Genomic DNA, 14,439 nt, shown 5'->3' on the forward strand with positions numbered 1-14,439 from the left:
CCATAATCCCGGGATGGTTCCTCTGAAGGTTTCTGATGGCCAGAGGTAAAAACCAGACCCTGAGGGTCACGCATTTGCGTGTGTGTTTGTTGGTACATTAAGGCGCAAACGTGGCTTTGCCAAGCTGTGTGCCGCACCCTCTTCCCAAACACAGGATGCTTCACTTTGTGTTTACTTCTACAAACAGAAGGCGCACAAAAAAGGTCCCGCAGCACAGGCGCGAACAGGTCAACCTTTAGACCCAGAACAGATCTGAAACAGCCTGATAAAGTTCTCACACTCATTTTTTTCCTCTCTTATTCACGGCCCACCCATCCTCATCTGCCTGTCAAAGGTCTGTTTCTTTTTTCACTCTCTCTCTCTCCGCTCTAACCTTGATCACGAGGCTTTTGACATACAAATGCTTTAATGTCAATGGTTGGCGCAGTGGTAGAGCAACATATGCAAGCTGTGGTGCTCCCACAGAGAAGAAGGTTCAGTTTCAGGTCATGTCCTAACCACATTACCCATGTTTTTTCTTTCACCATCAGGACAATTAAAAGCAAAAAGTCCATTAAAATGTGTGATCCTGGACCACAAAACCAGTCATAAGAGTCTTTTTTTTTTTTTATTTGAATACATCATGTGAAAAAAGCTTTTCAATGATGCATAGATTTGTAAGGATAGGACAATATTTGGCAGATATACAACTATTTGAAAATCTGGAATCTGAGGGTGCAAAAAAATCTAAATATTGAGAAAACTGCCTTTAAAGTTGTCCAAATGAAGTTCTTAGTGATGCATATTGCTACAACATAACCAAAAATTAAGTGTTGATATATTTACAGTAGGAAATTTACAAAATATCTTAATGGAACATGATCGTTACTTATCATCCTAATCATTTTGGGAATAAAAGAAAAATAGATCATTTTGACCCATACAATGTATTTTTGGCTACTGCTACAAATATACTCATGCAACTTAAGACTAGTTTGGTGCAACAAAACTAAAAACTATTGCAATTGATTTAATTTGGGTAATTGATTGGATTGTGAAAATTGCTACAAACAGCTCACATCAACAAAAAAGTTGTTTCTGCGATGGAGAAGATTATATTGATGAAAGACTTTAAAAAGATCTCTTTATAAAAATAAATCAAGCTTATTTTAATATTTTTTAATAAACAGATAGGGTAACATTTTATTTAATGATGTTTTTAAAGTTAGCAAAAAGTCCAAAATGACAGTTCTTATTGTTAATGGAATATTGCAGTGTGTATTATAAGTGATTTATCCATGTACATCTTTTTTATTCATATGCCCTTATAATCTTTAATCAAAATAAAGTCCCACATTTAAGAAAAATAAATTCCTGAAAGACATTTTTCATTCAAATATACACCACAATAGGGAAACAAAAACATGATTACAACTTCTGTTTCATGCTGACTTAAATTGTAAAAAAAATGGTTACTCTTTAGCTTCATGGAACAAGATATTTACTTAATATCCTAATGATTTTTGGCATTAAAGAGAATTAAATAATTTTGGCTATTGCTACAAATATACCCGTGCTACTAAAGACTGGTTTGGTGGTCCAGGGTCACATTTATATAACTTAATGCTAAAAATGTATGTAAAAAAACTATTATGAACAAATGCTGTTGAATTATTAGTAAGTGATACCTACTGCATGTTAATAAATTGGACTGCATTATCAAGTGTGTTCATTTTCATCTGTATGTCACCCTGAAGGAGAGCCTGGGCCACTCGAGATGTTCCTCGGCACACAAGCGTTAACCTAACGCCGTCCCGGCTTGCAAATGGGAGGTTAACTCGGAGTGGCACGCGAGAGAGGCGAGAACAGAGCAGATGACAACATGATCCAGACTGACGCTGGCAGGCCCTTTTATTGCCTCGCCTCCAATCCAAAGTTAAAAATCTTTGAAAACCTAAGAAATTTTGTTGTCTTTTAAATAAAAGAGGCACAAAGCAGCAGCGGGGGGTTATTGTCTGACCCCCGTGGGGGGAGTCGCTGCAACAATTCGTATTCCATCTTTTGATGGCTGCGCGGGAGAAAGCCGAAGGAGGGGGAGAGAGGGAGCGGGCGAGAGAGAAAAACACGCGCAGACGGAGGAGAGCCTCTCGAGGGCTGCATCAAATTCCTGTGATCATACATAATACTCTTTAAAATGGTGTTTTTCTTCCTGTTCGTCACGTTCCATTCAGCTGATCAATTGTTTCTGCTTTTGACGGTGCCACCCTCCCTCTTTCAACCCCCTCCCGTTCTCGAGTCCCCTTCCCCTCGTCTGTCCTTCTGACACGAGAGAGAGGGAAAGAGAGAGATAGAGAGAGAGTAAGAGTGACAGCTTCTGTCAGAGGCAAGAGAAACAGTCCTGTCGCATTGATTTATGGAGGCAACGCACCACAACTTGTCCAAACTGAAGCCCCCAGTTCATTAATTAGCGAGCTGGGGGACTTTGAAGTAAGCATGTGAGAGCGTGTACGCGCCTGTGTGTGTGTGTGTGTGTGTGTTTTATAACATTCGCCTTCATTTATACGCTCTCTCTCTTACAGAATGAAGCTCTCGGTGGGGAAGTTAAAAAGTGAAACTCTGATTGTCTTTGAACTGCTTTTGACCGCGCAATAATCGCTTCTTTTGTCCAGAGCATTGCCTTTTCCTGCTGTCATTAGAGCAGCCAGAAACACAGCTGGTGATACAGCTTTAAAACGAAGGAAGACAGAAAGACTAAGAGGTAGAAAACTTCAGATATACTACAACTGTGCCATATTTCTGTCAACGGGGAAACCGCACATAGCCTTCAATCTGGTTATACTGTACACATGCATATAAATAAACAGAAAGCTCATAAAATGATCTATAGATATTCTGAGCACAGATTTCTTGTGGAATCGAATCACAAATGTTTGTTTATTAAATATTTTGGCAAATAAGATTTCTGTGACAGAAATGCACTCCAAATACTTACTGAAAAATGCAGAAATTCTGCCTGGGCCAACTCTAACAATGTGTCCTAAAAAAGTTTGTGGCTTTCTTTTTTTTGACACTTAACACAGAATGTGACAATCACATTCAGTCGAAACATGTACTGCTCTTCAGAAAAATTTTGGTCAGTGAGATTTTTTTGTTGTTGTTGAAAAAAATCAATACTTTTATAAAGCAGGTGTGATTTAAAAATCTGTTCTTTTGAACATCTTAAAAAAAAATCTATCACAGTTTACACAAAAACATTAATCAGTTTTTAACTAGTTTCTTGAGAAGCATTTTAGAATGATTTCACCACTGTGACACTAAAGGCTGGAATACTGACTGCTTGCCATCACAGGACTACATTACATTTTATAATATATTAAAATATTGCAATTATATATATCATAATATCACTGTTTGCAGTATATTTGATCAAATAAATGCTGCCTTGTTGTCTCTCAGTTGTCCTCAGTGTAAAAAAATGAATCTCAAAATCATACAGGCATTGTTGGAAAGAGTTCAAATACACAAAAACGCAATTTGTGGGACCTGAAAGATTTTTCTCAAGAACAGCAGGCAGTTTAACTATTCAGGACAAACTAAGGACTCAAGAACAACTATCACTAAACAAAAAACATCTGTGGGTCACTGTGGTAACAACACAGTATTAAGAATCATGGGGATGTAAACTTTTGAACGGTATTATAAATTCAACATGTTCATGTTTTTTTCTTGTGGACTATATGTAAATGTATTTTATGTGAAAAATCTTATTCAGGTCAGTACTAAATAAAAAATAACATGCATTTTGCATGATCCCTCTTTTTTTGGTAAAATACTTAACATTTTGCAGATTCTGCAATGTGTATGTAAACTTTTGACCTCAACTGTATATAGTGAATATTTTGGTGACTAATAATTCTGGAACAACTAGGGGCAACACAGAAAAGCATTTTATCTCACAACTGGTAAGTATCAAATTAATTTGAAAAAGATGTTAGCGCTTTATTGCTGGTTATATTTGTATACACTGTGTAGAAATAAAAGAGCAGAAAGGGTTCTTCCCATTGTCAAAACTCAAAATAAATTGACGCCGTGGCACTGGAATGATTTTGCTTTTGTACTTCTGCTGGTGGAAAACAGCTGCTAGATGCACTGGGGGCAGGTAATGAACACCGGGGCTGAGTGTATGTGTAAAGTAATACAGTCAGCATACCTCTTTACTCTGCTGTTTGCTGCCATGCTGCTGCTGGATGAGCTGAAGGTGGAGTTGTTCTTGCTGTTTCTTGTAGAACTCTTGGAGTTGCTGCTGCAAAGTCACACAGAGTCATAAATAAAAGACGCCTCCTCAGTACTTCTGTGATGTTTTATTTTTTTCCCCTCAAGTCCAAAAACTGATTTTTATTCCCATCCCCCAACTGTTTGCAACAGTGCAGTACATTACATTACCTAAAATCTTCTATATGAAATATTTGTGGCATGAGGAAGGAGTTTTGCACTGTGAACATCTGCGAGTTTGTTTACACACCCCTCACTCTCGTTTCAAAACCACAATTTGTTCACAAATTTCCTTAATCAGGAAGAACCTACAGTCAGAGAATATCTACATCAAGCATATTCCAAATATGTGGAATTCTTTAAGTCATGTGTGACAGATTTACCATAGAATTGTAGATGTTGTTTCATTAGAATGTTTATAATTCTTGCAGTACATACAAGTCAAAAAATCCCATTTGTTGGTCATACAGAGTTAAAAGTTAAAACAGTTGAAAAACAGAGATATAATGTTTGCATGATGCAATGACAAAGAAACGAACTAATTGTCAGGCATGCTTTTGACAATTAAACACCTTTAATAATAAATAACAGTTCTAGCTCTAAACTCTGATGACAGATGAGCAATGTTTGAAGACATTGAAAATTGGCTGAAATATGCACATCAAGTTAAGACTATCTAGAAAAGACTAATATTATATTACCAGCTTTTATTTGATTGATATTATTAATATAATATAATTTTATTAATGCCAGCAACATCTTTTATAACATTGCTGTTGGCGCTACTTTCAAATTTATTATATATTATATTACGACTATAATATACAGTCAAACCAAAAATTATTTAGACACCAGATATAATTTATTTTTTAATATTTTTGATTTTTTTTTTTTACTAGTGGGTGCAGGACACTATAATTCATTTATGTAAGTAAGGATAGCAAAATAAAGTAAACCGTGACATATTATACACAAAAATTCTTCATACAGTGGACTCCAAGTAAAATTGATACAAATTTGGGACCAAAAATTTGATTTGACTCTTTGACCTGACCGTGTTATCTGACATTATCAAGATGAATTTATTCTGACACAGTTTAACTCTTGAATTCTTGTCATGTTTTATAACCATTTTCTAAACTATAGTGAATAAACAGAAATTGAGAGAAATGTTGAAGATGTCTGAATAAATTTTGGTTTGACTGTATTATAATGTAATATATTTCACTTCAAATTATATATTTAAATATTTATTAATGCATTTATTTATTTATTGAACTCCACTGTGCATTGTGCCCATTGTGACACAATGACTCTTACGGCTGGTTGTTTTTATTTAAGGAATATTTCATTATTATCATCTTTGGAGTGCCAGAAAATGGAATAACTTTGACTTTGACTTTTGCTTCACTGTTAGCAAGAAGGAGAATATTGTTGGAATGAAAAAAAATTAAAAATCCACCAAAAACTTCAATGTGGTTTTGTGATTTGATATTATGTTTCAAGATGAAACCCCTACTTGCTTGCTTATATATCTACACAGAAAGATCATTTGAGACCAAAATTGACTGATATATCTGCTTGATAACAAAATATTAAAATGTATCCTGCTAGTTTGTACAGTAAACAGTCTGTTAACATTGTTAATCATTTGTTCGTATAATTATTATTTGGTTATTTATTTAATATGTTATTTATGTTCAGTTAATTCATTGTTGTGGAATGGTATGGGGAAAGAAAATACATACTTCTGTAAATCTTTGAACTTTTTTTGTCAAAACATGTTTGAAAAATGTATAAATAAAGTGCAAAAAATAGTAATACGTGACCTTGGACCACAAAACCAGTCGTAAGGTTAAGTTTTACAAAACTGAGATGTATACAACATACGAAAGCTCAATAAATAAGCTTTCTATTGATATATGGTTTGTTAGGATATGACAATATTTGGCCGAGATACATCTATTTGAAAATCTGGAATCTGAGGGTGCAAAAAAATCTAAATACTGAGAAAATCACCTTTGAAGTTCTCCAAATTAAGTTCTTAACAATGCATATTACTAATCAAAAATTACACTTTGATATATTTATAGTAGGAATTTAACAAAAAAATCTTCATGGAACATGATTTTTACTTAATTTCCTAATGATTTTTGGCATAAAAGAAAAATCAATCATTTTGACCCATACTATGTATTTTTGGCTATTGCTACAAATTTACCCCAGCGACTTAAGACTGGTTTTGTGGTCCAGGGTCACATATTTGAGACATTCAAACAGAAGGAGTCTATACGGATTGAAACAGACAGAATGCGAGTACCTGCTGTAACATCAGTGCTTGTTGTTGCTGCAGTAACAGCTGGAGCTGCTGGGGGCTCAGAACTTGGTGTTGGAGGATTTGCTGCATCTGCTGAGGAGTTATGACCTGTGGTGTCATCATAGCAACAGAAACTGGGACCTACGCAAACACAGGAAGAGGACAAACATGTGAATACAATACAATCGCACAACACTCACAATACATACACTAAAGATAACATATCACATGTCCTATCAGTAGCCTGTCACCAGATGAATGTGCTATGAGATCAAGATCTGTTTCTCTAAAACCACCTGAGGAGCTTTCAGAACCAGTGATACGAGAAGCCAAAGCTACACTGACTGATGAGAGACTGACAGATACAAAGAGATACACACACACACAAACACACTCGAACAACCACAGAGCGTCCCCATCATCAAACGTCCCACTCCACTGACAAGGCCACTGGCCATTATTCTGGAGTGCCGTCCATGTTTTGCTTGTGACTGTGTGAATATGTTTTGTATTTTCGTTTTTTCTGTGATTGTTTCCCCCCCTCTTCATCAGCGTGAAGCGTCTTGTCCCTGCGATACTTCACTAAAATGGGTCACAACTCTCACGGTGTACCGTTTCGCTGTGTACATAAACTTAAAATCGCTGAATATCAATTAACACGAATCTAACCGGCATGTGTTGTCGACTGCATTTCTCGTCAAATTCATGAGTGCGGAAAAAAGTCCCTCTCTAAAAAAATATATCAAAACACACATTAAAGGGCACACAAACAAGCTCGGAATAAAAAGGCCGGCCGGAAAGTAAAATGACGTGTGATGACATTGAGAGGGTCCTCGCGCTGTTGACAGGGGTCTTTAATTAGAGGAGAGGCTGCGTGAATACAGTACACGTGTGTGTCTCAGTGTCAGCTTTTCTCCATGATACCCCGCGCCATTAAAATCTCCTTTGTGACATTGGGTGACAAACCACGTCTGTGCTGAACTTGATAGCGGCGGGCATTTGCAACTGTTAACATATCCCCAGCGTGTTTTAGCGAGCGTGTGCGAGATCGCAGATGTATGTCTCACATCTGCTCCTGATTGGCCAGACATTAGGGCGACAGTCTGCCTTCAACCAAGGTTACCCCAATTGCATCTGATTCAGAAGCGCTGACAAGCGTTTGAATTTGTCCCATCTTGATGAATGTAATTGAGTCTGGATTCTCTGTAAGGGGCAGGATTTTAACCTCCACATTGTCTCCGCCTATTTCATCCCACGTTAAGTAACTTCCTAAATACATTCAATGTTACAAAGACAGGGTTGAATGTGTTATAAATACTGTAAGTGATGCTCGGATCAAAGTAAAACACACAAGCACGCGCCCCAACACACGGGTGTTACGTCTTAATATGAGGGCCATTTTTCACATGGCTTAGCGCGCCATTTGCATAGGCTGCACCCCTTGATTTCTTCATTTCACAGTCATTATGCACTCATGTCCTTATTTCTCAGCGCCACTAATTTTGATGAACTATTCTGAAGGTCAGAGAGGCAGACGGATGGGCGGTGAGACAATACAAGCTAACACCAGACACATGTGTGCATTTATACTTGGCAATGAAATACTTGCTAAATTGATCAATTTATACTGTGCAGTGTTACTGTTTTTAATTTTAGTTAAAGATTTAGTCATTTTATTGTGTTATTTGCTGTGCTGTTGTTTAAAACAACAAATGTCTATATGTGACTCTGGACCACAAAACCTTAGTTTTAAGTAGCACGGGTATATTTGTAGCAATAGCCAAAAATGCATTGTATGGGTTAAAATGATCAATTTTTCTTTTATGCTAAAAATCATATAAGTAAAAATTAAGTAAATATCATGTTCCATGAAGATATTTTCTACATTTCCCACCGTAAATATAGCAAAACTTAATTTTTGATTAGTAATATGCATTGCTAAGAACTTCATTTGGACAAATTTAAAGGCAATTTTATTCATATTTGTTTTTTTGCACTCTCAGATTCTAGATTTTTAAATAGATGCATCTCAAGAAAATTTTGTCCTATCCCAACAAACCATATATTATTTATTTTGCTTTCAGGTGATGTATAAATCTCAAAAAAAAAAAAAAAAAAACTTTATGACTGGTTTTGTGGTCCAGGGTCACATATAGTTTATTATTATTTTTTATTTTAGTTAGTTATTTTAATTCATCAAAATAAAACTAAATTAGAAATGCTACATTGTCAAGTAACTGAAAAGTATTTTTTATATATTTTATTTCAGTTAAAGTTTTTTTTTTTATTTCAAGTAATGGAAGTATTTTTTCATGGCTTACATTTACTATAATAAGCCTGATTCTTTGTTGTTTCAGATTTTTTGTAACAACTGGAAGTTTAAAAAAAGTAACTGATCTTTTAGATTAAGTTATCTTAATTAGATTGGATTAGATTCGATTTTAATTTACAGTCACACGTTTAAACCACAAACGTAATTTTTTTAACATTACATTTTTTAATAAATGTTTGAGAGATCTTTAGTCGAGTGAAGTTAGATTTTAAACTTTTTTCTTAATTTTAATTTAAAAATAAAGAAAAATGTACTTAAATACAAACATAAAATTAAATCAAATGTAATACAACATTTTAACTTCTATAAGACTTTGTATTTATTTATTTTTTTGGTACATTTCTAAAACTATCTTAAAATAAAAAAATAATTGAAATGACCAAAAAAAAAAAAAAAGATTTTTTTTAAACTAACATACAAATATTTTTACATATTTACTTTGCATTTTTATTAAAAACCTAGGTAAATTTGAATTTAAAATGACCAAAAAACTTACAAACTAACTTACAAACATTTTTACTAATTTGCTCTGCATTAAAAAAAGTTTTTAAAACCTAGGTAAATTTGTAAATAGATTTTTATTTTCCTAATATTAATGTACAAATAAAGACAAATGTACAGTACAATTTAAATACAAACATTTTAACTCTTTTTTGAATCTGCTTTGAATGAAAATTTACATTTAAAATGACAAAAAAAAACTAATTTTAACTAACATGTTTACTAATTTGCTTTGCATTTTTATTTAATTTTTTTTTTTTGTAAAGGATGGAACCGTTCTCAAAACCAACATTTTTAAATAGACAACATTTTTAAACAGTTTCATCTATCAGATAATGACTTCAAAAGATTTGACGTAAAGGTAAATGCTTTGTAAAAGAAACAACAACTAAAATTTACTAACTTCTCAGGCCATGACAAATCACAGTGCCAGGCTGTTCCAATTAAACCCTTTATATCCACACCTTACAGACACACTGACACCAGCTTCACACCCTCATTTACTGCATGAATGTGTGTATGTGTGTGTGTCCACTTCTAGCAAACCTCAGCCCTAGCGGAAAGGCTATTACAGCTCACATTTTACTGCCCATTACCACTGAGGTCATTAGTGGAGAGAGGGATGGGCCTCCTCTTAACCTATTGATCATTGTAACTACTAGCATTTAATCCGCTGGTGAATGAGCTGGAATCTCTTTAAGACAGGCCCGCCGCAGAAGAGAAGCACTTCAACTGAAAAATATCATCCTGGCCACTATATCAGCAGCACTTAAGAGGAGTGAGGGATACCGCCGCTTACTGCTCACAGCCGCTCGCTCTCCTCCTCTGGCCGTAATTGTGAAAGTGTGTGAAATGAAATTATTATTATGAATTGCGGTAAACGGCCATATCGCTTGATAAGAGGTGAGGAAAGAACAAATACATATTTCACGCAGTCTCATGATGAAAGCGCTATGAGATAAAGCAGATATCTGGGTAAACGAGATACAAGGAATTTGACGAATGCAGATTTCAGCTGTCATTTGGCCAGTTTTAAATAGCACGAGACTTGTTTGCTCAGAAAAAAGAATGAATTGTTAGGAGAGGAAGAACGTGAGGAAACTGGAGAAAGCTGACGGTTATGAATTTCACTAAGGAGAGGTGTAGGCCAGGTGTGAGTTTAGCACATTAACACACACACAGAGAAACTGTAACATACTCGAACAGCTGCTATGTGACTGTAGGCAATGTGCTAGCGCAGGCCTGTTGTCCACCAGCCCTACCCAAAACACACACACACACACACACACATCATATGCTGTATACTCAACATTTACATGCCAACACATGCAAACATCTGCAATTTGCAAAAATTAATAAGCAAGCCTCACACTTACTTTTTTAAAATATTACCAAAAACCTCCAAAAATTATTAAATGTAAAAAAAAAAAAGATTAAAAAAATCAAAAATAAATTAATTTTTAATTATAATTGTTAAAAAGTAAATGTAAAAAAACCCGAACAAACATAAGTAAATTCAACAAAAAAATACAATACAATACAATGTTAAAAGATTTAAAAAAAATAATAATAATAAAATAAAAAAATACTAAATAATTACGCAAAATACAACTGCAAATATTTATAGGCATAAAATCGAATCGTTACATTATAAATCATTAAATTTGATTTAACTTATACAACTACAGAATGATGCCAGCTGGGAGATGGAGCGTATTGAACGCAGCTGTGGATCCAGCTCATTTGAGCCTGCCGCTCCAATCCACCGTCCAGCTCGTCTTCAGTACGACTATGAGAAGGAAACGGCATTCCAAAAATACGGCTCTAACGAGGAAACATCTGACACACATCTGACGAACCTCAGAAACACTGATACTGACTTAATGAAGAACGCATTCTTCCTGAGAGAGCAAAATGTCATGCATGGAGAGAACGAGAGAAAGAGAGAGAGAAGGGGAAAGAGAGATAGGCAATTAAGATGAAGAGTGAAGGGGGGCAACTTCAATCAGAGCGGCTCGCACATTGAACTGGCCGCACCGAAACAGGTTGCAAAGAAAGAAAGAAAGAAAGAAAGAGGGCAGGAAAAAAAGAAAATCAAATTTTAATGCCAGCTCCCCGGTGTCATCTTGTTTTGTCAGGACATCAAATAGAATTGAGAAGTACAAAATAACAAGCCCTTGAGAAATCAGAGGAGGTTTGGTCTGTTTGAAGCCTCTTGGTTTACCTTGTCCGGAGATATGGGGAATAGCATTGTCCGTGCGCTCATTTGGCACGGCGTGCCGTAGAAAAAAAAAAATAAAAAAAAAATAAGGATTTCGGATTGCATGCGAGGTGTAATTATTTATTTGAATGCGCAATTTCAAGGAATTTTGTTTTGTTTAAAATTAAAGAAAGAAACACTATTTTAACACAATAGATTAAATCAAGATATTCCTAGACGTACATTTATTATTATTGTTGTATTTAATATAAAGCGAAAACACTCCAGGGTAAAAGTGTAGATATATCCATCTCCCCAGCCGCTTCTGAACTGCGAATAATTCCACTCCCTCTTCCTCGCTCTGGCTCTCTCGCAGCCCGTTTACAGTTCACATAAACAGGATAATCATAGTCACATTTTCTGCCCATTTACCGAGCAGATTCTGCGGGGGGAAAGCGGCCCATTCAAGGCAACTGTAAAAACAAAAATCCAGATTGCGCTTTAATTAACTTCTAAACCACAAACAAACAAGTTCTCAGCAGAGCTGGCCCGCTCTGCTGTAAAACAAACAAGCAGGGGTGAAGGAGAGCATGAGGTTCAGCTTTGCCTTTCCCACACTAACTCAACCCCACTGCAGGTGGGTGTCCCGAAGGGGTGGACCATCAGCCCCGGGACCCTCAGAGCTGACGCTCAGGGGATATTCACTTGATCTCATGCGCTAACTGTGGGTGGATGTGCCACGGGCATGTGTCGTGCCTCGATGAGTGTTTGCCTTGGATTCGAGTACAAAAAATAAACACACAAGCATCTAAACTAGAACCCTGATTTCAATTATTTTACTGATGTTTCTCATCTGTCTGCCTTTATGAAAACCAGCACACTGAATTTAGATTTAGTTTTTATATTGAATATCCTGACCCTTGACATCTACTGCCTTCAAGTCCTGGAAAGTGCCTACTTATGAGTTTGGAAACTGTATTTACGGTTTGATGCGCACTCAAGTGATTGCGGTCAGAATTAAAGGGCCGCTTTGGGCAATTTCATAGTCATTTCTTCTGTTTTTCTCCTGGCAAAAACAGTTTGTTTAGTTCTAGTGCAAGTGCATAAAGAGCAAAGAAGGTGCATCTATTTATTTACAATTAGCATAAACTTACAAATGAGAACTATCACTAGCAATTCATCAGGAAAAAATATTATTATTGAAATATTTAAATTTAAATATTATTGTGCTGCCACAATGAATGATGCGAAACAGTTCTGACTAACTAAAAACTTGACTAAACTATTATGATCAAAACCAATTTGCAACCCCAAAATCAAGCCTCAAAGTGCTTCCTACCAGTAAATATGTCACCAAAGTGGCGATCGTCTCATAACCGACAGCAATAATCATTTCTCAACACAACGCAACCCCAGGTGACCCTTGATGTGACTCTCTTCACACACACTCAAATACTGTCACAAAGTGGGACCGCTGAGCATCTCCCGCTCAACCCAGTCTGACATGTGCCACTAAAAACAATGGTGTCGACAAACTGCTTTGGACCACTTTACACCTTTCCACTACACCCTAACGCCCTTTCCTCCCTCCCTCTCGCTCCCTCTCTCTCTCTCGCTCTACTCATCCCGCTGATATGATTTATGGTTTACCAGCTCAGCGAGGTTACGCAACGTCGCGCATGCCTTCAGACGCGTTATTGGAGTCGGTGGAGATTTAATTAAGATCACAGTCGCACAAATCCTCCTCAAATTGAGAATTTACTCGAGACAATGGTCGTCACATCCTAGCATGGGAGAGGTCCCATTCTGCGCAACGGCAAACAACGCTAATCCGTGTTTTCACGGCATCACATGAAGGCTTCGGTAAATTGCGATACGTGTTTTGAACGGCCATGTTGTGATGTTTGGTGCCAGAGGAGTTGATTGATATTGGGGTAGAGATACTGTTAGCATTTGAGCTAATATGTGACCCTGGAATACAAAACCAGTCATAAGGGTCAATTTTTTTTAATTTGAGATTTATACATCATCTGAATGCTGAATAAATAAGCTTTAGTGTCTATTGATGTATAGTTTTGTTAGGATAGGACAACATTTGGCTGAGATTTGAAAATCCACTACTTGAAAATCTGGAATCTGAGGGTGCAAAAAAAATCTAAATATTGAGAAAATCGCCTTTAAAGTTGTTCATATTAAGTTCTTAGCAATGCATATTACTAATCAAAAACAAATTTTGATATATTTACGGTAGGAAACTTGAACATGATATTTACTTAATATCCTAATGATATTTGGCATAAAAGAAAATACAATGAATTTTAGCTACTGCTACAAAACACCCGTGCAACTTAAGACTGGTTTTTTGTTCCAGGGTCACATATTGACATACAAAAATATTTTAAACGAATAGTATCTCAAAAATGTATACTGTTCCATGCTAAAATTAGTTTTCAAAGTATACAGTTGCAGATGTGAGTTGAAGAAGCACCCGCAACCTTTTTTTTTTTTTGGTTGTATATCATAAAAATGTCTTTCGGAGCAATTTGTCACTACGCTGCTTCTTCCTGAGAGGATGCTCACCTGGTGTGCTTACTGGAAACAGAGTACAAGAAAAGGAAGTAGAAATGCACCTTAAAAAAAAAAAAAAAACAAGCACAAGTTTTCTTTATCTTTGTCCTCTGTGGGAGAACGAAGGAAAAAGACAACAGAAAAGAACAGCTGCTTAGCCGTGTGTCATCATCACCAAAGTATTCTCAATTCTTACCACATAATGTAGACTAAGACGTTTGAGAAAGAGGTCACCCACATGAAACCCCCCAACTCTTATTCTTGATGGGA

At 36.0% G+C, this 14,439-nt stretch overlaps 1 protein-coding gene across 1 annotated transcript in view; it reads right to left on the bottom strand.

Annotated features, from left to right (window-relative positions):
* foxp1b (forkhead box P1b) overlaps window positions 1-14,439 on the bottom strand; it is a 221,997-nt gene that overhangs the window by 46,733 nt on the left and 160,825 nt on the right. The window contains exons 4-5 of the mRNA XM_073851298.1: window positions 6,572-6,709; window positions 4,190-4,282 (exon numbers count right to left, since the gene is read on the bottom strand). Of these exons, the coding sequence (XP_073707399.1) occupies window positions 4,190-4,282; window positions 6,572-6,709 (231 nt within the window). The remainder of the gene's footprint in view (window positions 1-4,189; window positions 4,283-6,571; window positions 6,710-14,439) is intronic.

Source organism: Garra rufa, chromosome 12 (assembly GCF_049309525.1).
Source record: "Garra rufa chromosome 12, GarRuf1.0, whole genome shotgun sequence".
In the NCBI taxonomy this organism is placed as follows: Eukaryota; Metazoa; Chordata; class Actinopteri; order Cypriniformes; family Cyprinidae; genus Garra; species Garra rufa.